General features: G+C 39.0%; 2 protein-coding genes across 5 annotated transcripts in view; both read right to left on the bottom strand.

Annotated features, from left to right (window-relative positions):
• mpzl1l (myelin protein zero-like 1 like) overlaps positions 1-8,876 on the bottom strand; it is a 30,712-nt gene extending 21,836 nt beyond the window's left edge. For all 3 annotated transcript variants that reach the window (XR_009806572.1, XM_061898906.1, XM_061898905.1), the window contains exon 1: positions 8,688-8,876. Coding sequence is in view for 2 of the 3 variants with exons in the window: in XM_061898906.1 (XP_061754890.1) it covers positions 8,688-8,760 (73 nt within the window). In the remaining variant the exon portion in view is untranslated. The remainder of the gene's footprint in view (positions 1-8,687) is intronic.
• Positions 8,877-11,024: 2,148 nt separating this feature from the next.
• rabep1 (rabaptin, RAB GTPase binding effector protein 1) overlaps positions 11,025-25,081 on the bottom strand; it is a 59,463-nt gene continuing 45,406 nt past the window's right edge. The window contains exons 16-18 of one of the 2 annotated variants that reach the window (XM_061898908.1): positions 20,899-20,997; positions 12,900-13,016; positions 11,025-12,829 (exon numbers count right to left, since the gene is read on the bottom strand). In XM_061898908.1, the coding sequence (XP_061754892.1) occupies positions 12,728-12,829; positions 12,900-13,016; positions 20,899-20,997 (318 nt within the window). In that variant the 3' untranslated portion in view covers positions 11,025-12,727. Of the gene's footprint in view, positions 12,830-12,899; positions 13,017-20,898; positions 20,998-21,347; positions 22,466-25,081 lie in introns of those variants that run through there. The other variant, XM_061898909.1, reaches the window with a different exon arrangement.

A 25,081-nucleotide genomic window follows, 5' to 3' on the forward strand; every position in this document is an offset into this window, starting at 1 on the left:
ACTGGGATGCTAGTCAGGATAGAGGGAAAAATGAATGCAGCAAGGTACAGAGACATTCTGGATGAAAACCTGGACGATGGTTCATTTTTCAGCAGGACAATGACAATAAGTACGCAGCCAAGATAACAAAGAAATGGCTTCAGGACAACTCTGTAAATGTTCTTAAATGGCCCAGCCAGAGCACAGACTTGATCCCATTGAAAATCTCTAGAGAGATCTGAAAATGCCTGCGCACAACGCCTCTCGTCCAACCTGATGGAGCTTGAGAAGTGCTGCAAATAGGAATGTGTGAAAGTCGAAACTGCCCAAAATAAGTATGCCAAACTTGTGGCATCGTATTAAAAATACTTCAGGCTGTAATTGCTGCCAACGGTGCATCAACAAAATATTAAGCAAAAATTTCACATTTTCATTATGGGGTAATGTGTGTTGAATTTTGAGGACAAAAATTAACTTATTACATTTTGGAATAAGGCTGTAACATAAAATGTGAAGAAAGAGAAGTGCTGTGGATACTTTCCAAATGCACTGTACTTCTCTAGTTGCATTATTTATATTTAACTTTATTAAAGGTCAGAACATTTTTTTCTTTTGGCGCAGATGGACCAAAACAGAAAGAAGAAAAAAATAAAGATGGAGGAGGAAATTATAAGGACAAAAGGTGGCCAAACAGAGAGACATCAATAACATAACCACATAAGCAGATAAAATATAATTCCACTACGTTTTTGAAATAAAGAAATAAATATATATATATATATATATACACACACACACAGATATGGATATGCATATATTATACTGTATATATACAGTACAGACCAAAAGATTGGACACACCTTCTCGTTTAAATGCGTTTTCTTTATTTTCATGACTATTTACCTTGTAGAGTCACTGAAAGCATCGAAACTATGAATGAACACATGTGGAGTTATGTACTTATCCAAAAAAAAATTAAATAACTGAAAACATGTTTTATATTCTTTTTTCTTCAAAATAAACACCCTTTGCACACTCTTGCCATTCTCTCGATGAACTTTGAGAGGTAGACACCTGAAATGGTTTTCACTTCACAGGTGTCACAGTTTTGAGACCTTCAGTGACAATCTACAAGGTAAATAGTCATGAAAATTAAAAAAACGTATTGAAATGAAGAGGTGTGTCCAAACTTTTGGCCTGCACTGCATGTGTGTGCGTGTGTGTATATATATATATATATATATATATATGTGCATGGATATATATATATATATATATATATATATATATATATATATATGTGCATAGATATATATATATATATGTGTATATATATATATATATATATGTATATATATATATATATTTGTGTGTATATATATATATATATATATATATATATATATATATATATATATGTATATACAAACCCCATTTCCATATGAGTTGGGAAATTGCGTTTGATGTAAATATATACGGAATACAATGATTTGCAAATCCTTTTCAACCCATATACAGTTGAATGCACTACAAAGACAAGATATTTGATGTTCAAACTCAAACTTTATTTTTTTTTTGCAAATAATAATTAACTTAGAATTTCATGGCTACAACTCGTGCCAAAGTAGTTGAGAAAGGACATGTTCACCACTGTGTTACATCACCTTTTCTTTTAACAACACTCAATAAACGTTTGGGAACTGAGGAAACTCATTGTTGAAGCTTTGAAAGTGGAAATCCTTCCCATTCTTGTTTTATGGAGAGCTTCAGTTTTTCAACAGTCCGGAGTCTCCGCTGTCGTATTTTACGCTTCATAATGTGCCACACATTTTCGATGGGAGACAGAACTGGACTGCAGGCAGGCCAGTCTATTACCCTCACACTTTTACTACGAAGCCACACTGTTGTAACACATAGCTTGGCATTTTCTTGCTAAAATGAGCAGGGGCGTCCATGATAACATTGCTTGAACGGCAACATATGTTGCTCCAAAACCTGTATGTACCTTTCAGCATTAATGGTGCCTTCACAGATGTGTAAGTTACCCATGCCTTGGGCACTAATACACCCCCATATCATCACACATACTGGCTTTTCATCCTTGCGCCTAGAACAATTCGGATGGTTACTTTCCTCTTTGATCCGGAGAACACAACGTCCACAGTTTCCCCCAAAAATTGAAATGTGGACTTGTCAGACCACAGAACACTTTCCATCAGTCCATCTTAGATGAGTTTAGGCCCAGCGAAGCTGGCGGCGTTTCTGGGTGTTGTTGATAAATGGCTTTCACTTTGCATAGTAGAGCTTTAGCTTGCACTTACACATGTAGTGACCAACTGTATTTAGTGACAGGGGTTTTCTTAAGTATTCCTGAGCCCATGTGGTGATATCATTTAGAGATTGATGTGGGTTTTTGATACAGTGCCGTCTGAGGGATCGAAGGTCACGGTCATTCAATGTTGGTTTCCGGCCATGCCGCTTACGTGGAGAGATTTCTCCAGAATATCTGAATCTTTTGATGATATTATGGACCGTAGATGTCAAGATCCCTAAATTTTTTGCAATTGCACTTTGAGAAACGATGTTCTTAAACTGTTTGACTATTTGCTCACACAGTTATGGACAAAGGGGTGTACCTCGCCCCATCCTTTCTTGTGAAAGACTAAGAATTTATTGGGAAGCTGTTTTTTTTAACCAAATCATGGCACCCACCTGTTCCCAATAAGCCTGCACACCTGTGGGATGTGCCAAATGAGTTTTTGATGAGCATTCCTCAACTTTATCAGTATTTACTGTCACCTTTCCCAACTTCTTTGTCACATGTTGCTGGCATCAAATTCTAAAGTTAATGATTATTTGCAAAAAACAAAAAATGTTCATCAGTTTGAACATCAAATATGTTGTCTTTGTAACATATTCAACTGAATATGGGTTGAAAATGATTTGCAAATCATAGTATTCCGTTTATATTTACATCCAACACAATTTCCCAACTCATATGGAAACGGGGTTTGTACTTTAGAGAGAATGTATGTATATATATATATATATATATATATATATATATATATATATATATATCAAGTAGTTAACATCACAGTGTTGGCAATGACAATTAGACTACAATTGAAACAATATTTGGACAAACAGTAATGATAACATTAATAATGGGTAATAATAGTTACCTCCATTATCCCGTGTATCATTTCAAATGTAACAATACACAAATCAAATGACACATGTAATTATAAAAGAAAGGGGAAAAAGGAATGGAATATATTAACTATATATATTTAGATTTTAAGAGCATCCGACAGTGAGTCTAGAAAAATAATCTTGATTAATTTGTGACATCATTATACTACGAGTAAGATTGAAGAAAAAGAGGAAAATATGCTGATAACCATAAAACAGGAAACTGCAACTTATTGCAATGTAGTGATGACCTAAAACTGAACCTCGATAGAAATTGCCCTGAAACAACCTTCAGTTCTACTGTAATTGCAATATCTGTTGAGAATTCACCTCATATTTCATTAGCAAATAAAAAACAATCCAGTTAGTGTGGATGCGACACAAGCGAGCCTCACTATCTCTAGCAGTATAGCTGCTGTACTGTACAGCAGGTGTCCCCAGCCTTATTTGTACCAGGGACCAGTTTAATGCATTCTACTATTTTGCCACCACACAATGGAATGCACTACCAACAGACCAAAAAAAATACAAAGCGCACTAAACTCTGAATGAGTGAGAGACCCGGGCTTGTTTCTTTGTGAAGAAATGGTCCCCGGAAGGTTGATGGTATATACCTATATCTATAGACATCTTATGAGTAGACGCAGCATTGGCTGCTGTGACCCGAGAGATTCCGCCGCCATCTTGAAGTGGTGATGAGGAGCCAGCGAGCAGCCTAAACTGACAGTTGACAGGTAGTTCAGCGTTTTCCTGCTCAAATGAGCGGACTATTGAAAATAGGAATCGGGGGGTTACTTTTCACAAGTAAGATTTAACATTAACGTACTATTGGTTTAATTTTGTGAAAAGAATATTACCACAGAGTTGAGAAGGAGCAAAGATCTTCAATAGTACTGAAATCGTAGCCGCTACCAAACCAGAGTATGACCATAGCAGAATTGCTTGTCAAAGAAATTAATTACATTTAAAAATGTCATATTTGAATAACATAAAGTTGAAATAAACGATGAAGATTAAGATTGTAAAAGCCAACGGGGGTAAAAATTAGGACACCAGTCCAGACTGTGTAGGCGGGGGGGGCAATATATGTTAACTAACTAGACAATAAGATGGACAGTGGCTAAACAGTATTATACAAGTCTAAATATAGTCCAGCTTTCCAACCCAATTTTGTGCCGCAAGAGAGATACAATCTATAGGTCCCTAAGATATATACATTAGATATCTAATGTATACATACATTGTTTATGCAGGATATACGCATGTATATATAACCTAATCATATTGTTTCTTGAGTTTAAAAATAGCTGACTGTTCCCCCCCCCCCCCCCCCCTTCTCTGGGATTATATTCCCAGTTTTGATCTCCTGTCTGGACACTTACAGCATATAAGAATATTTTATTACTGTTAAGCAAACTATGAATAATAAAACACGGCAAAAAACATGTGTCTTTTATCATAGCTACACATATGACAAAAAAACGCGTGAAAATTAGTGGTATTCAGTGAGGTAAGATTAATTAAATGCACAACACCTCATTGCTCCTGTCAAATGAATTGCACTGAGTGGAGCGGATCACCACTCCAAGATGGCGGCCCCGCGTCTTGTCAGCGCCAGTCGGCAGTAGCGCTCGATGCTGTGTCTACTTATAAGATGTCTATGCTTATGTCATCAAATTTGGCATATACTACAGTATCATTAACCTGCCGGGGACTGCAGATGGAAAGAAATTTTCCTTTGGCTATGATCTGGCATGTTTATATTTTAAATGTCCATTAATGTGCATTAATTGTTGCATGTAAAAAGATATACAATTCTAATAACAAATGGCGACTTCCTATCAGAAGTTGTATTATACATCCATGAAAAAGCGTATTTGTGTATTTAGCTGCAAAATGCGGTCGTTTATAAATTATTTAATGTTTCTCTGAGGCCTGGTAGCAAATTTGTCACGGACCGGTAGTTGGGGATCACTGCTTATACAGTACTGTTGTAGTGCAAGCCGCTGATAAAAAAACAGAAGTTGTGTGTTGGTTGAGCTGTTCAGTTTCGCAATATGAAAGAGAATTAGTCACCTCTCTCTAGATTCAAAGCAGAACCAGCAGACCCGCAAGTTTGCGTATGCAAACTGTTTCTATATTATTGGTAATATTACTAACATCTCTCATGTACTGGGCTGCACACCTTGACTTAATCCCCCATTATAAACCAGATTGCATTGTGCATGTACAGGAAATGCTACATGACTATTGCTGTGCTTTGTGCAAGATGTACTGGTTACACCAGTGTTTTTCGACCTTTTTTGAGCCGAGGCACATTTTTTACGTTGAAAAAATCCTGAGGCACACCACTAGCAGAAATCAATAAAAAACAAAACTCAGTTGACCGTAAAAAGTCGTTGTCGCAAATGTTGGATATGACTTTAAAGCATAACCAAGCATGCATCAATATAGTTCTTGTCTCAAAGTAGGTGTACTGTCACCACCTGTCACATCATGCCCTGACTTATTTGGAGTTTATTGTTGTTTTCCTGAGTGTAATGTTTTAGTTCTTGTCTTGCGCTCATGTTTTGTTGGTATTTTCCTGCAGCAGTTTCATGTCTTCCTTTGAGCGATATTTCCCGCATCTACTTTGTTTTCGCAATGAAGAATATTTCAATTGTTTTTATCCTTCTTTGTGGGGACATTGTTGATTGTCATGTCATGTCTGGATGTACTTTGTGGACACCGTCTTTGCTCCACAGTAAGTCTTTGCGGTCGTCCTGTTTTTGTTTACTTTGTAGCCAGTTCAGTTTGAATTTTGTTCTGCATAGCCTTCCCTAAGCTTCAATGCTTTTTCTTAGGGGCACTCACCTTTTGTTTATTTTTGGTTTAAGCATTAGACATATTTTTACCTGCACTCTGCCTCCTGCTGTTTCCGACATCTACAAAGCAATTTAATACCTGCTGCCACCTACTGATAAGGAAGAGTATTACACGGTTACTCTGCCGAGCTCTGGACAGCACAGACACTCAACAACAACACAATTTGCAGACTATAATTACTGGTTTGAAAACGATATTGTTAATCCAAATAGGTGAAATTAGAGCATCTCCCACGGCACACCTGACTGTATCTCACGGTACACTAGTGTGCCGCGGCACAGTGGTTGAAAAACAGCGGGTTACACAACACACCATTGTGTACATGTTGCGTTCAATGACCAGATGTGACAGCAGGAGGATGTCGATGCTAAGCTAATGCAATTGACTAGCTATTGGGAATACACCTTTCATATGGAGAATTGCTATTGGACGACACGTAGACGGGCAAAACCCGTTATTTTCGTCCACCTCTGTCGCCGAATGTTCCAGTATGTTTACTGGGCGTGCTCGATAAAACGGCAGCGGACCATTGGGCGTGTGTCCAATTCATCCATTGCGGTGTTTTTGGGAACGAAAAATACCCATTTTCAAAATTGGTATGTACTACAGCAGGGGTAGGGAATCTATGGCTCTAGAGACAGATGTGGCTCTTTTGATGACTGTACCTGGCTCTCAGAAAAATCTTAGCTGACATTGCTTAACACGGTAAGTAATGAATAATTCCGCTGGTAATTACAGTGTCAAAAATAACGTTCAAAATATAAAACATTCTCATGCATTTTAATCCATTCATCCGGTTTCTACCGCACCTTTTCAAGAAGTCGCATTAACGGTAAGAATTATTTTATTTTGTTCGTTAGCTTCAGAATAACAATGTTATTATTAAAAAAAATAAGAGACTTATTATACTCTGAAAATGTTGCTCTTACTTAAAAATGCACGCATTTAGTTGTATTCAGTGTTAAAAATATATATGTTATGGCTCTCACGGAAATACTTTTTAAAATATTTGGCTTGTATGGCTCTCTCAGCCAAAAAGGTTCCCGACCCCTGTACTACAGTATCATTAACCTGCAGATGGAAATTTGCCGTTGGATATGATCTGGCACGTTTATATTTTATGTGTTCATTAATGTGCATGTAAAAAGATACCCAATTCTAATGACAAATGGCGACTTCCTATCAGAAGTTTTATTATACATCTATGAAAAAGGGGCTTCACGGTGGCAGAGGGGTTAGTGCGTCTGCCTCACAATACGAAGTTCCTGCAGTCCTGGGTTCAAATCCAGGCTCGGGATCTTTCTGTGTGGAGTTTGCATGTTCTCCCCGTGAATGCGTGGGTTCCCTCCGGGTATTCCGGCTTCCTCCCACTTCCAAAGACATGCACCTGGGGATAGGTTGATTGGCAACACTAAATTGGCCCTAGTGTGTGAACGTGAGTGTGAATGTTGTCTGTCTATCTGTGTTGGCCCTGTGATGAGGTGGTGACTTGTCCAGGGTGTACCCCGCCTTCCGCCCGATTGTAGCTGAGATAGGCGCCAGCGCCCCCCGCGACCCCGAACGGGAATAAGCGGCAGGAAATGGATGGATGGATCTATGAAAAGGCCTATTTGTGTTTTTAGTGGGACGAGTGAAATTAAAGTCAGAGAAAATGCGGTCTTATATAAAATATTTGATGTTTCGCTGAGGCCCGGTGGCAAATCCGTCACGGATGGGTGGCGGTCCCCGGACCGGTAGTTGGGGACAACTGCTATACAGTACTGTTGCAGTGCAAGCCGCTGAGAAAACAGAAGTTGTGTGTTGGTTGAGCTGGGCAGTTCCGCAATATGAAAGAGGGAATTAGTCACCTCTCTCTAGATTCAAAGCAGAACCTGCAGACCCGCAAGTTTGTGTATGCAAACAGTTTGTATAATATTGGTAATATTACTAACATCTCTCATGTACAGGGCTGCACACCTTGACCTAATCTAATCCTCCAATAAAAACCAGATTGCATTGTGCATGTACAGGAAATGCTACATGACCATTGCTCTGCTCTGTGCAAGATGTATTGGTTACACAACACACCATTGTGTACATGTTGCGTTCAATGACCAGATGTGACAGAGTGAGAATGTCAATGCTTAGCTAATGCAATTGAATAGCTATTGTGAATACATCTTTCATATGGAGAATTACCATTGGACGACACGTAGACGGGCAAAACTCGTCATTTTCGTCCACTTCTGTCGCCGAATGTTCGAGTATGTTTACTGGGCGTGCTCGATGAAATTCAGCATGAGTCCAACTCATCTATTGCGGTGTTTTTGAGGAAGGACAAATGCTCATTTTGGTGCGAGCCGAGCGACGCTGCAACGGCCAGGGCGGCAGCTCGCTAGCGTCCATCAAAGCTTGTTTGTGTTTTGGTGGACGTTAAGTACAATCTTCAAACAGCGTCCTCTCTTTTTCGAAGACGAATTCAGCGACATTGCGTCGTGCTGATGTTGGTTTATATTTAAAAAAAAACAACAAATAATATTACATAATATATTGTGGAGGTGTTAGCAGGGAAGGTGATATCTCCTAATATCCACACCTAAAAAAAAAAAAATCACAACCATACAAATACAACATTCAACACCGTGTTAATATCCCTTAAATGTCCTCACCTGACAGGACACAAATCACAAATCCGGTCAATAAAAGGCTCCCGGGAAGAGTATTCGTCCATTTAAGCTCCATTGTGTTGTTGGAAATGAGACTATAGTTTCTTCTTGGCTTTTTTTTCCCCTAGCCTTGTCGTCCGGAGCATTGTCTTCTTCGCGGGAGGGAGGTCCAAACACGAGGTGTGTACTTTGCTGCCCCATGTTGGCCACTGGGGTGCATTGCAGCCTTTTGTTGCGCTGTTAGACAATAGTGTTTTTCCACCTTTTTTTGATTGATTGATTGATTGATTGATTGATTGATTCTTTTATTAGTAGATTGCAAAGTTCAGTACATATGCCGTACAATTGACCACTAAATGGTAACACCCGAATAAGTTTTTCAACTTGTCGGGTTCCACGTTAATCAATTCATGGTACAAATATATACTATCAGCAGGGGCGCCAAAAAGGGGGGATTAAGGAGACGGATTCTAGGGGCCCATGATGGAGGGGGGCCCAGAGAGGCACCTAATGATGATGAAATTATGTGTTGGGGGCCCTGTAGAAATTATTTATCATGGGGCCCAAAATCCCTAGCGGCGCCTCTCACTATCAGCTTAATACAGTCATCCCCCGGGTTAATCATCATAGTATATACATTGAATTATTTACATTATTTACAATCTGGGGGGTGGGATGAGGATCTTTGGTTGATATCAGTACTTCAGTCATCAACAATTGCATCAACAGAGAAATGGACATTGAAACAGTGTAGGTCTTACTTGGTAGGATACAGTGGGGCAAAAAAGTATTTAGTCAGTCACCGATTGTGCAAGTTCTCCCACTTAAAATGATGACAGAGGTCTGTAATTTTCATCATAGGTACACTTCAACTGTGAGAGACAGAATGTGGGGGAAAAAAATCCAGGAATTCACATTGTAGGAATTTTAAATAATTTATTCGTAAATTATGGTGGAAAATAAGTATTTGGTCAACCATTCAAAGCTCTCACTGATGGAAGGAGGTTTTGTCTCAAAAACTCACGATACATGGCCCCATTCATTCTTTCCTTAACACGGATCAATCGTCCTGTCCCCTTAGCAGAAAAACAGCCCCAAAGCATGATGTTTCCACCCCCATGCTTCCCAGTAGGTTTGGTGTTCTTGAGTTGCAACTCAGTATTCTTCTTCCTCCAAACACAACAAGTTGAGTTTATACTATTCTGGTTTCATCTGACCACAAGACATTCCCCCAATCCTCTGCTGTATCATCCATGTATCCTTTTTGGTATAAACTCAACTCGTCGTGTTTGGAGGAAGAAGAATACTGAGTTGCATCCCAAGAACACCAAACCTACTGTGAAGCATCATGCTTTGGGGCTGTTTTTCTGCTAAGGGGACAGGACGATTGATCCGTGTTAAGGAAAGAATGAATGATGTATCGTGAGATTTTGAGCCAAAACCTCCTTCCATCAGTGAGAGTTTTGAATGGTCGACCAAATACTTATTTTCCACCATCATTTACAAATAAATTATTTAAAATTCCTACAATGTGAATTTGTGGATTTTTTTTCACATTCTGTCTCTCACAGTTGAAGTGTACCTATGATGAAAATTACAGACCTCTCTCATCATTTTAAATGGGAGAACTTGCACAATCGGTGGCTGACTAAATACTTTTTTGCCCCACTGTACATCGCCGCATTCATCTTTCCCTCTATCTTGACTAGTCTCCCAGTTCTTGTCGCTGAAAACCACCACCATGCTTCAGTGCAGGGTTGGTATCGGCCTGGTGATGAGCGGTGCCAAAGTATTCAATATTTGTCTCATAAGACCAGATAATTTTTTGGTGGTTTCTTCTTTCTAGGGAGGGCATAGCAGACAATAATTAAGAAGCACTGATCTAAAATGGCATATGGACAGTTTAATTGATAGTGGTGAAGAGTAGTTTTCATTGCCAAGCTCCGCCCACTACGAATAGGTACACATAATTACTGATCAATTCAGCACTTCAGGGTGTCAACATCGTCATTTGTACAACTTATGTGATTAAGATCCGAATTTTACAAGCCAAAGTATTCAAGTTTTGTGTTGTTTAAAATTTTGTAAAAACCCGGTCTAAGTTTCCTCTGCAATTCATCAGCGCCCACCAGTCTTTTCGGTTTCATTTTAACCCTGGCTTATTTGCTTTGAAGGAGTTGTTAAACTACGCCTCGTTTTTAAGCCTTAATTTTAAATCCAAGATAACCGACTTGCTGTTTATTTTCAAATATGGTTTCTTGAGACTTTTACGTGCATACTGTCAGGAAAACGCATGACTGCCGTTTTGTTACCCCGAGATGCAAGAACCAGGAGAGCTGAGAGCAGGTAAGATTACTTTAATTCTCATCAAAAGAAAAACATGAAGCAGTCTTGCAAACAGAAGTTCCAAACATAGAATTATCATCGAGCACTGAGGAATGCTCGAGACAAGGCATAAATAGCGTACATGTTGATTGGCAGCAGGTGTGTGGACCAGCTGCCAATCAACAGCAGGTGTGTGAAATGAACAGTAGTCAGCGGAACAAGGAGGAAGTGGAAACCAAAATAAGAGCACTGAATAGGAAGTAAATACAAGAACGGGGAAAACAAACAGAAATGAAGCGACAGATTGTCACACATCCTTGCATGATAGACGTCGCCACGGATTTTTGTGATAATACGTTAATCTGGTAGTGGGGGGGTCATTTTTTTTCCTAATTTTTAAAAGGGGCACTACTAAGTCAAATTTCAAATTTCATGTTCGGGCCCTCAAAAATATATTTTTCGCCGGACCTGATGGGCCTTCAAAAATTGTTGAGTTTTCAGACATAATAATAATAATAATAATAATAAACAAAACAATTTCAATAGGGCCTAATAACATTGGACATGATAACATTGAACTTTTCAACACTTTTTCCAGTTACAATATATTTCTAACGATAATCGTTTTTTTCTTCTTGGTTGCCACATACATTAATTTGTATTTTTTTGTTATACCAAAAAGTATTATTAGAAGTAGTGGTGTCATGTTCCATGCAGAGAACATTGGGAAAAACTGTTTTTTAAGTATATTAAAAATGACAATATTATTAAAAAAAACAACAAATTAAATTTAACCACAATAGTATGAGGTTAAATTAATTATGACCATAAATCATTTTTGGAAAAATCTATTTTCTATTTAATTATTAAAAATGTTTTCTCCACAATAGTTTAAATTATTGCAGGGTTTTGTTAGTAAAAAATAAAAAAACACAGTTGCACGATTCAGTTGATATTTTATTGACCAAGTTAGTATTTGAAACTATAAATGAGGTATTTTTAATAATACTCATTATTATTCCAGTTATTATAAATTAATTGTAGGTTTAAAATGTAATCTTAATGCACAAAACCCCAAAACATGTCAACAAGTCAAAGTAAAGGAATAAAACCAAAAAAGGCAAATGCGTGTTTCTTCACTGTATTTTTGCATATTTAAAAAGAAGAAAAAAAGAACTTCAGAGAAGCACAACACAGCAGCTCTCACGGCTTTTTGCGTTCATCACGGTGAGTCATGTGCAGGTTTTTTTTGTACATTGCCAAAATGTATATAAGGTTGTGTGCAGGTGGGAAAATGTCACATACAAATAGCCAGAAAAAATGGGAGTTGAACAAAGATGGACCAATTTGACAGAAAAGAGAAGCAGCACAGCATAAGTGCTTTTAGATGACGACAAACTTTTCTTTTTGGTTGAGCTCATTGGACAAATAAAAGTTACTTAAAGTTCTATCTACAGAAGGAACATCTACAGGGAGACTTTCATACACAAACATGTCGTCTTCACATGTTTTATTAGTGTTCTTCATAGTCTCCATTGTGATTGAATGTACAAAAAAAAAAAAAAAAAGGCCATGGACTCCTCCTGCCGTCACTGGTTATGGAAGATGAGGAGGCGGGGCTTGGAAGTGTCAGATCAATAATGTTAGTGGGGATGGAGAAAGAGGTGGCGAGGGTGGGAATGTGATTCTGAAGGCAGTCCATGTGCAGACATGTGCCATCATGTCTCCGGAAGCTGGTTGATATCAGTCAAGTTGGTGTCGTTGAGGATTAATCGGATTCCATCCAACGAGTCGGCCTGCCGTATTCGCTCCAGCTTGACCTGGGAGCGTGGACAAGCGTTTAAATGCACGGCGGCGACGTTTTTGTGCGTTTAAAACATGACTCCTTACCTGAAGGGTCTGAGATAGCTTCACAAAGTCCTTCTGGACCTGCTCGCTGACGTCCAGCTCCGTTTGCAAGCGCTGAGCCTTGTCCTTCTCTTCCAACACCTGACTCTCTAGCGCCCCCTACAGTCCACACAAACGCGCACTGTGAACGAGCTAGTTAGGTAGTTTAGGCAAAAAACTGTAAGGGCAAAATAAGTAATTTCATCTCCTTTGCAGTAAGGTGCTGGAACAGTTCAATGTTTTCAAACAATAACAGGCATTTCGGGATTTTCGAGCCCAAAAATTTAAAAACACGATGATAGTGAAGGGCTTCACGGTGGCAGAGGGGTTAGTGCATCTGCCTCACAATACGAAGGTCCTGCAGTCCTGGGTTCAAATCCAGGCTCGGGATCTTTCTGTGTGGAGTATGCATGTTCTCCCCGTGAATGCGTGGGTTCCCTCCGGGTACTCCGGCTTCCTCCCACTTCCAAAGACATGCACCTGGGGATAGGTTGATTGGCAACACTAAATTGGCCCTAGTGTGTGAGTGTGAGTGTGAATGTTGTCTATCTGTGTTGGCCCTGCGATGAGGTGGCGACTTGTCCAGGGTGTACCCCGCCTTCCGCCCGATTGTAGCTGAGATAGGCGCCAGCGCCCCCCGCAACCCTGAACGGGAATAAGCGGCAGAAAATGGATGGGATGGATGATAGTGAAGTCAAATTGGCATCAAAAGACGCAACAATCTGCAAAATGAGCTTTGTAGCAAGTACAGTAAAGACGGTGTATGATATGTGTTCAGTAGTTTGCTAATAGTAAAAAAAAATTGCATTTTGCTGGCAGTGAGTCCATTTTTAAGATTGACCATGAATGCAGTGTCTCATGAACTCCAACATTTCCTTCAATGTTTTAAAAAAATAAAATAGTTTTAGGATTTCTAGGCAAAATCTGCCAAAATCAAGAGGCACTCTGATGTCATGTGAAGTCCAAAATGTGCTATGAAATCGTCAAAATAAGCTTTACTTCTTCTGTTTTGCAGAATGGTGCATGATGCCTTAAATATTTTGCAAACATTCTGTATTTTTGAGCCCAAAATTTAAAAGCATGATGATAGTGAAGTCAAATGGGCTCCAAAATATGCAACAATCTGCAAAATGAGCTTTGCAGTAAGTACAGTAAAGACGGTGTATGATATGTGTTCAGGAGTTCACCAATAGTAAAGAATTATGCATTTTTTTGCAGGCATTGAGTCCATTTTTAAGAGGGATCATGAATGCAGTGTCACATGATCTCCAACATTTCCTTCAATGTTTAAAACAAATAAAATAGGTGTTTCGGGATTTCTAGCCAAAATTTGCCAAAATCTAGAGGCACTCTTATGTCATACAATGTCCAAAATGTGCTATTTAATCGGCAAAATAAGCTTTTCTTCTTCTCTTTTGCAATATGGTGCATGACGGTGGATGATGCCTTAAATATTTAGCAACAATTCTGTATTTTTGAGCCCAAAATAGAAAACGCACAATGATAGTGAAGTCAAATGGGCTCCAAAAGACACAATAATCTGCAAAATGAGCTTTGCAGTAAGTACAGTAAAGTGAATTATATTTATATAGCGCTTTTCTCTTGTGACTCAAAGTGCTTTACATAGTGAAACCCAATATCAAAGTTACATTTAAACCAGTGTGGGTGGCACTGGGAGCCAGTGGGTAAAAGGTCTTGCCCAAGAACACAACGGCAGTGACTAGGATGGCGGAATCGCACCTGGAACCCTCAAGTTGCTGGCACGGCCACTCTACCAACCGAGCTATACCGCCCCAACCAGTGTCACATGATATCCAACAGTTTTCTTCAATGTTTTTCTACAAAAATCAGCGTTTCGGGATTTGTAGCCAAAATTTGCCAAAATATGGAGGCACTCTGATGTCATACGCTGTCCAAAATGTGCTATTTAATCGCCAAAATAAGCTTTTTCATCTTGTCTTTTGCAGTATGGTGCATGATGCCTTAAATATTTCGCAAAAATTCTGTATTTTTGAGCCCAAAATTTAAAAGCATGATGCTGAGATAGGCGCCAGCGCCCCCCGCTACCCCAAAAGGGAATAAGCGGTAGGAAATGGATGGATGGATGGATGATAGGGATGATGATGGGCTCCAAAATACACGACAATCTGCAAAATGAGCTTTGCAGTAAGTACAGTAAAGACGGTGTATGATATGTGTTCAGTAGTTTGCTAATAGTAAAAAATAATGCATTTTGCTGGCATTGAGTCCATGAATGCAGTGTCACAGGATCTCCAACATTTCCTTCAATGTTTAAAAAAAATAAAATATGTGTTTTGGGATTTCTAGCCAAACTTTTCCTAGAGAAACTCTGATGTCATACGATGTCCAAAATGTGCATTTAATCGGCAAAATAAGCTTTTCTTCTTCTCTTTTGCAATATGGTGCATGACGGTGCATGATGACTTAAATATTTCCAAAAATTCTGTATTTTTGAGCCCAAAATAGAAAACGCACAATGATAGTGAAGTCAACTGGGCTCCAAAATACGCGACAATCTGCAAAATGAGCTTTGCAGTAAGTACAGTAAAGTGAATTATATTTATATAGCGCTTTTCTCTTGTGACTCAAAGTGCTTTCCATAGTGAAACCCAATATCAAAGTTACATTTAAACCAGTGTGGGTGGCACTGGGAGCCAGTGGGTAAAAGGTCTTGCCCAAGGACACAACGGCAGTGACTAGGATGGCGGAATCGCACCTGGAACCCTCAAGTTGCTGGCACGGCCACTCTACCAACCGAGCTATACTGCCCCAACCAGTGTCACATGATATCCAACATTTTTCTTCAATGTTTTTTGACAAAAATCAGCGTTTCGGGATTTGTAGCCAAAATTTGCCAAAATCTAGAGGCGCTCTGATGTCATACGCTGTCCAAAATGTGCTATTAAATAAGTTTGTATCCTTCTCTTTTGCAGTATGATGCAGGAACACTCACAACATTGCGTAACATGCGGCAATGCCTTGAGTATTCCACAGAAATCCCATGTTTTTAAGCCCAAAATCTAAAAGCACGATAAAAGTGAAGTCAAATGGGCTCCAAAATACACACAAATCTGCAAAATGAGATTTGCAGTAAGTACAGTAAAGACGCTGTATGATATGTGTTCAGTAAAAAGAATGCATTTTGGTGGCACTGAGTCCATTTTTAAGAGGGACCATGAATGAATGCAGTGTCATGTGAGCTCCAATATGTCCAACAATGTGCAAAATAACTAATTTCCTCTGCTTTGTAGTCTGGTGCTATGACAGTCACGGCAGTGCAGGATATGCTGTGACGCTTTCAATTTTTTTCAAATAGACGTTGCGCAATTTTCAGACGCAATTCATCAAATCCAGAAGCACTCTCATGGTAGTGTCACATGATGTCCAAAATGAGTTGAGTTTATTTGTGTAATACAATCTGCAAAATAAGTTTTTTTCTGCTTGTTTTTTGCAGTATGGTGCTAATACAGTCATGGAGGTGCATGATATGTGGCAATGCCTTTATCAAAAAACAAAAAATATATACGGTATTTCCTTGAATTGCCGCCGGGGCGCTAATTAATTTAAAACCTCTTCTCACTCCTCCGCTTACCAAAGGCATGCGGTAAAAGTAAGCATGCGCTAATTATTATAAAACCTCTTCTCACTCCGGCACTTACAAAAGGCATGCAGTAAAAATCTGAGTGTGATGTTAGCCTGGACCTTGAATCCTACTGAAAAGCTCTTAATCTTCTTCCCTTTATGCCAGTGGTCCTCAACCTTTTTTCAGTGATGTACCCCCTGTGAACATTTTTTAAATTCAAGTACCCCCTAATCAGAGCAAAGCATTTTTGGTTGAAAAAAAAGACATAAAGAAGTAAAGTACAGCTCTATGTCATCAGTTTCTGATTTATTAAATTGTATAACAGTGCAAAATATTGCTCATTTCTAGTGGTCTTTCTTGAACTATTTGGGAAAAAAAGATATAAAAATAACTAAAAACTTGTTGAAAAATAAACAAGTGATTCAGTTATAAATAAATAATGATAAATGGGTTGTACTTGTATAGCGCTTTTCTACCTTCAAGGTACTCAAAGCGCTTTGACACTACTTCCACATTTACCCATTCACACACACATTCACACACTGATGGAGGGAGCTGCCATGCAAGGCGCTAACCAGCACCCATCAGGAGCAAGGGTGAAGTGTCTTGCTCAGGACACAACGGACGTGACGAGGTTGGTACTAGGTGGGGACTGAACCAGGGACCCTTGGGTTGCACACGGTCACTCTCCCACTGCGCCACGACTCAAAGTTTTGTTTTGTTAATTTAGACATGTACACAATTAAAATGCAAGCTCTTTCGAAAAATGATACATTTGCTTTGGATTTCATTCAGATTATCATTAGTTAGTAATGTCAATTAATGGGAAAAACAATGGGACAGAAGTGCAGAAAGTTGGCAGGCATCAAGTTGAATTTATCTCCTTGACTGAACAAGCAAACTGAATCAGGACTGATTAAAGGATTTATCGAGCTGAGCAAAGTAAATAGCCAAAAAAAACAACTTAAGTGCATTGACTTCATTTGGATCTCCACCAGCCAAAAGCAAGAGGTCAAAGGTAATCAGGAAGTTTGTTTTTAAAATCCTCATACTATTATAAATAAAGATTTATTCACATCAACTTAAAGTGCCCTCTTTGGGGATTGTAATAGAGATCCATCTGGATTCAAGAACTTAATTCTACAGATTTCTTCACAAAAAAAGAAATTTTAACATCAATATTTATGGAACATCCATCCATCCATCATCTTCCGCTTATCCGAGGTCGGGTCGCGGGGGCAGCAGCCTAAGCAGGGAAACCCAGACTTCCCTCTCCCCAGCCACTTCGTCTAGCTCTTCCCGGGGGATCCCGAGGCGTTCCCAGGCCAGCCGGGAGACATAGTCTTCCCAACGTGTCCTGGGTCTTCCCCGTGGCCTCCTACCGGTTGGACGTGCCCTAAACACCTCCCTAGGGAGGTGTTCGGGTGGCATCCTGACCAGATGCCCGAACCACCTCATCTGGCTCCTCTCGATGTGAAGGAGCAGCTGCTTTACTTTGAGTTCCTCCCGGATGGCAGAGCTTCTCACCCTATTTATGGAACATGTCCACAAAAAATCTAGGTGTCAAAACTGAATTTTTTTTCATAGTTTATGAACTAACATTCATATTTTTTATAGTATTATTCAATAAATATATTTATAAAAAGATTTTTGAATTGTTGCTATTTTTAGAATAATTAAAAAAAAATCTCACATACCCCTTGGCATACCTTCAAGTGCCCCCAGGGGTACGCGTACCCCCATTTGAGAACCACTGCTTTATGCGATTTCAAATTACCGGTATTGAAATCAGCCTCCTCCATTTTGAAAATGATGACAGGGGAAGTGTCACTCGTGATGTCACGAGTTTGACCAGGCAGTAATACTAAGCATGCGCTAATTATTTTGCGAAGCGAGTTTGACCCGGCAGTAATTCAAAGCAGGCGCATACTATATGCCCTGCGGCAATTCAAGGAAATACGGTATACAAAATGTCTATATTTTTAGCTCAAAATCTAAAGGCATGAGCTCCAAAATACTTAATCTGCAAAATAAGTTTTTTTTCTTTTGGTTTGCAGTAAGTTTAGTATGATATGATGTATATATATATATATATATATATATATATATATATATATATATATATATATATATCATGTATTCAATAGTTTATTAATAGTAAAAATAAATAATGAATTTTTGAATGCGGTATCAAATGATCTTCAAAATTTCAAAAATGTGCAAATTCAACTTTTTCCTCCCCTCTGAATTATGGCACTAGAGCAGTCACGGCAGTGCAGGATATGCTGTGATGCCTTAAATTTGATCAAATCGACCTTTCAGGATTTTAAGACACATTTTGCCAAAATATCTGGAGGGATCCTCTACCTCTGGGACGGTATAGCTTGGTTGGTAGAGTGGCCGTGCCAGCAACTTGAGGGTTCCAGGTTCGATCCCCGCTTCTGCCATCCTAGTCACTGCCGTTGTGTCCTTGGGCAAGACACTTTACCCACCTGCTCCCGGTGCCACCCACACTGATTTTAAATGTAACTTAGATATTGGGTTTCACGATGTAAAAGAGCTTTGAGTCACTAGAGAAAAGCGCTGTATAAAAATAATTCATTTCACTTCACTACATCTCCAAAATGTGTGATATAATCTGCAAAATAAGCTTTTTTTCCTTCTCCTTTGAGTATGGTGCTAAAACTTAAACTCATGACAGTGAGTGAGTAAAATGTGGCGACGCCTATATTTCTCAAACAAAATGACCAGCTCAGTGGCCTTGTGGTTAGAGTGTCCGTCCAGAGACTGGGAGGTCATAAGTTCAAACCCCGGCCAAGTCATACCAAAGATTATAAAAATGGGACCCATTACCTCCCAGCTTGGCACTCAGCATCAAGGGTTAGAATTGGGGGTTAAATCACCAAATGATCATCGAGCGCGGCACACGCTGTTGCTCACTGCTCCCCTCACCTCCCAGTGGGTGAATATGGGGATGGGACAAATTCCACCACACCTAGTGTGTGTGTGTGACTATCGTTGGGACTTTAACTTAAACTTAACTTTAAAAATCCTACATTTTTGAGCTGAACATCTAGAGCAGGGGTGTCAAACTCATTTTAGCGCAGGGACCACAATAAGGGCCGGACTATTAAAATCATGGCAATAAAAGAAAAATATAAAGAGAACTTCAAATTGTTTTCTTTGTCTTACTTTGGCCAAAAATTGGACAAACACATTTAGAAAATATTACAATAAAAATATAGAAAAAAAATACTGGCAGCTGTAAAGTTTAGATCCATGAAAGAAAGGAGGAAAAATTTAAAAAAAAATTTTCGTTTGTATTTTTTTGTATTATTTTAATGAATCAAGTAACGTTTATTTTTCCAAAAACAATAAAGAGTGTGAAATATAACAGGATAATGCATTTATCATTTGTTTTCAAAACAGTTACAAAAAAGTGGGACCCCATTTTTATGACTTGATGGGGTCCCTGGCCACCCATTTTGAAAATTCCTAATGCTAACACTGATGGAGTATTGGTGTGTGCAAAACAGCAGCAGGTGGCTGTGGCCTGCGAGGCGGTCCTAATACTAATCGTCAGTGTAGCCGGGGGCCATAGATAATTAATTTGCGGGTGGGATCTGGCCTGCGGGCCTTGACTTTGACACCCCTGATCTGGAGGCAAAATAATGCCAACACCAAAATGTGCGACAAACTTCAAAATAAGAGTTTTTATTCTTATTGTAGTTTGCAGTATTTGTGCCTGAGATGTGTTGCTGTCCTTCACGGTTTGATGATAATTATAAAAAATAATGCACTTTTGGTCATTTTTTTGCCAATCTTTGCCAAAATCCAGGAATGTGTCACAACATCTTTAAACTTTGCAACAGTGTGCAAAATAAACATTTTCCTCTCCTTTGCAGTGCAGCGCTTGAACAGTCACGACAGTGCAGGATATGCTGCCATGCCTTCAAATTTATAACAAATAACATACATTTTCAAGATCTGAAGGCACATGATCTCCAAAATGTGCAACAATGTGCAAAATAAACTTGTTTTACTCCTTTGCAGTTTGGTGCTAAATCAGCCACAACAATGCATGGTGTGCTTTGATGATATCAATATTTTTCTAATAACAATATTAATAGACATTTGGAATTTTGAGGCAAGTTTGCCAACATCTAGCGGCACTGTAATGTCCCAATAATGCATGATATGCTACGATGACATTTCAATAAATGGACTTATGTATGAAAGATAACAGAGCATAGATCTTTAATCTCAAATGTACAGTATGTTGTTTGTATTTAATAGCAATTGCTCTGCATCAGATAGACAATAGGTCAATTGTCTTCCGCCAAAATACAGTTAGCGTTTTGCGCATATCCGCTCCCACTGTATAAGACGGAAACTGACCTTGACTGCACTGAGCTCTTTAAGATGCTGCTCAAGACTCATCCTCAAGGCCTGGATGCTCTCCAGTGTCTCTGTCTTTTCTGCTAACCTGCTCCGCAACTACACACAAATAAAACACTGTTTGCGAGGTACACCAAGAAATACATTTATTCAAAAACAGAAAAAAAAAAAATGGTTTGCAACTCCAATAGTAGCTGGGTGCATTTACTTACTGCAGAGAACACATAGTATTTATTAAAAGGGTGTATTTTTTTTTTTTAAGTACTTTAACAAAAGTAAAATTATTTGATAATATAAAAAACACAATATATATGTATACATATATATATATATTACATTTATATACATATATATGTATATAAATGTACAAATATCTATTTATATATACATGTTTTGAACAAAAACATAAACACAACATGAGTTGAACTGCACGAGTTGAACTTAAAAATGCAAAACTTGTACTATATACACAAACAACTCATTTTCCTAAAATATTGATCACAAATCAGTGTTAGTGAGCATTTCTTATTCGTCAAAATAATCCATCCCACCTTACAGGTGTGGTATATCAAGATGCTGATTAAACAGCATGATTATTGCAGAGGTGTGTCTTAGGCTGCCCACGATAAAAGGCCACCCTGAAATGTGCAGTTATGCCTTATTGGGGGTGCAGTCAGTATCTGGTGTGGCCACCATTTGCCTCAAACAGTGCACATCTCCTTGGCAGAGAGTGGATCAAATTGTTGATTGTGGCCTGTGGAATGTTGGTTCGCTCCTTTTCAATGGCTGTGCCAAGTTGCTGCATATTGGCATGAACTATAACACGTTGTCGTATACGCCGATCCGCAGCATCCCAAACATGCTCAATGGGTGACATGTCCGGTAAGTCTGCTGGCCATGCAAGAACTGGGACGTTTTTCAGCTTCCAGGAATTGTGTACAGATCCTTGCAACATGGGGCCGTACATTGTCATGCTGCAACTTGAGGTGATGGTCTTGGATGACTGGCCCAACAATGGTCCTCAGGATCTCGTCACTGTATCTCTGTGTATTCAAAATGCCATCAATAAAACGCACTTGCGTTTGTTGTCCATAACATACGCCTGCCCATACCATAACCCTACCCCTACCATGGGCCACTCAATTCACAACGTTGACATCAGCAAATCGCTCTCCCACAGAACGCCACCAACGCTGTCTGCCCTGAACAGTAAAAACTGGGATTCATCCGTGAAGAGAACACCTCTCCACTGTGCCAGACCCCATCGAATGTGAGCATTTGCCCACTCAAGTCGGTTACAACGACAAACTGCAGTCAGGTCGAGACCTCGATGAGGACGATAAGCATGCAGATGAGCTTCCAAAAACGGTTTCTCACAGTTGGTGCAGAAACTCTTTGGTTATGCAAACCAATTGTTGCAGCAGCTGTACGGGTTGCTGGTCTCAGATGATCAGGGAAGTGCACCTGCTGAATGTGGAGGTCCTGGGCTGGTGTGGTAACTTGTGGTCTGCGGTTGTGAGGCCGGTTGGATGTACTGCCACATTCTCTGAAACGCCTTTGGAGACATCTTATGGTAGAGAAATGAACATTCAATTTACGGGCAACAGCTCTGGTGGAAATTCTTGCAGTCAGCATGCCAACTGCACGCTCCCTCATTACTTGCAATATCTGTGGCATTGTGCTGTGTGATAAAACTGCCCATTTCAGAGTGCCCTTTAATTGTGCGCAACCTAAGGCACACCTGTGCAATAATCATGCTGTTTAATCATCAACTTGATTTGCCACACATGTGAGGTGGGATGGCAAAGAAGAAATGCTCACTAACACAGATCAAGACATATTTGTGAACAATTTTTGAAAGGAATAGTTTTATTTAGTGTAAGTACTAAAAGTTTACGGAGTCTGTGGTGGTGATCCTGACTTTTCTCTGTTTTGTGTAAATGTTACTGTCGTCTGGGGACTGTAGGCAGATATTAGCCTTTGGCTAAAACCTGACATATTTACATATTATATATATGTTCATTCATATGTGCTGTCCCTATTTTAAATAAAGAATTTAAATTGAAAATAATTTTTAGATCTTTAGATACATATATGTATATAATATACTGTCTATATACACATACAGTATATACAAACCCCGTATCCATATGAGTTGGGAAATTGTGTTAGATGTAAATATAAATGGAATACAATGATTTGCAAATCATTTTCAACCCATATTCAGTTGAATATGCTACAAAGACAACATAGTTGATGTTCAAACTGATAAACATTTTTTTCTTCGCAAATAATCATTAACTCTAGACTTTGATGCCAGCAACACGTGACAGAGAAGTTGGGAAAGGTGGCAATAAATATTGATAAAGTTGAGGAATGCTCATCGAACACTTATTTGGAACATCCCACAGGTGTGCAGGCTAATTGGCAACAGGTGGGTGCCACGATTGGGTATAAAAGCAGCTTCCATGAAATGCTAAGTAATTCACAAACAAGGATAGGGCGAGGGTCACCACTTTGTAAGCAAATTGTCGAACAGTTTTAGAACAACATTTCTCAACGAGCTATTGCAAGGAATTTAGGGATTTTACCATCTACGGTCTGTAAAATCATCAAAAGGTTCAGAGAATCTGGAGGAATCACTGCACGTAAGCGATGATATTACAGACCTTTGATCCCTGCATCAAAAACTGACATCAGTCTGTAAAGGATATCATCACATAGGCTCAGGAACACTTCATAAAACCACTGTCAATAACCACAGTTGGTCGCTACATCTGTAAGTGCAAGTTAAAACTCTGGTATGCAAAGCCAAACCCATTTATCAACAGCACCCAGAAACACCGCCCGCTTCGCCTGGCCTGAGCTCATCTAAGAGGGACTGATGCAAAGTGGAAAAGTGTCCTGTGGTCTGACTAGTCCACATTTCCAATTATATTTGGAAACTGTGGACGTGGTGTCCTCCGGAACAAAGAGGAAAATAACCCTCCGGATTTTTATAGGCGCAAAGGTCAAAAGCCAGCATGTGTGATGGTATGGGGGTGTATTAGTGCCCAAGGCATGGGTAACTTACACATCTGTGAAGGCACCATTATTGCTGAAAGGTACATACAGGTTTTGGAGCAACATATGTTGTCATCCAAGAAACGTTATCATGGACGCCCCTGCTTATTTCAGCAAGACAATGCCAAGCCACGTGTTACAACAGCTAGGCTTCGTAAAAAAAAGAGTGCGGATACTTTCCTGGGCCGCCTGCAGTCCAGACCTGTCTCCCGTCAAAAATGTGTGGCGCATTATGAAGCGTAAAATACGACAGCGAGACCCCGGACTTTTGAACGACTGAAGCTTTACATAAAACAAGAATGGGAAAGAATTCCACTTTCCAAAGCTTCAACAAATAGTTTCCTCAGTTCCCAAACGTTTATTGAGTGTTGTTAAAAGAAAAGGTGATGGAACACGGTGGTGAACATGTCCTTTCCCAACTACTTTGGCACGTGTTGCAGCCATTAAATTCTAAGTTAATTATTATTTGCAAAAAAAAATTAAAGTTTATGAGTTTGAACATCAAATTTCTTATCTTTGTAGTGCATTCAACTGAATGTGGGTTGAAAATGATTTGCAAATCATTGTATTCTGTTTATATTTACATCTAACACAATTTTCCAACTCATATGAAAACGGGGTTTGTATGTGTGTGTATATATATATATATATATATATATATATATATATATATATATATATATATATATATATATACACAGTTATGATCAAAATTATTCAACCCCCACACAATTTTGGTGTTTTAGCAAGTTGGACATTTATTCCGTATTTTGTTTATAGTCATGTCAAATAAAGATACATTAAATAGACAAATGCAACTTGAATTACAACATTATATTTTGTAACATACCAAACAGTGTCATTTCTCTTAATATCTCATTGACAAAATTACTCAACCCTTGAAGATCATAACTCTTAAGAACAGAATTTGAATAAGGTCTTTTCAATCAGGTGTTGTAAACACCTGTAGATGTGATTAGAACCATAACGAGCAACAATTAAACTGATTGAAAAAGACTGTGACGCTCAGCTTCTTGTAGATGGTCAATGGTGTATTTGCAACATGGTGAAGTCCAGGGAGTGGTCAAAGAAGTCAAGAGAGGAGGTAATTTATCTTCAT

Source organism: Nerophis ophidion, linkage group LG04, assembly GCF_033978795.1.
Source record: "Nerophis ophidion isolate RoL-2023_Sa linkage group LG04, RoL_Noph_v1.0, whole genome shotgun sequence".
Taxonomy (NCBI): Eukaryota; Metazoa; Chordata; class Actinopteri; order Syngnathiformes; family Syngnathidae; genus Nerophis; species Nerophis ophidion.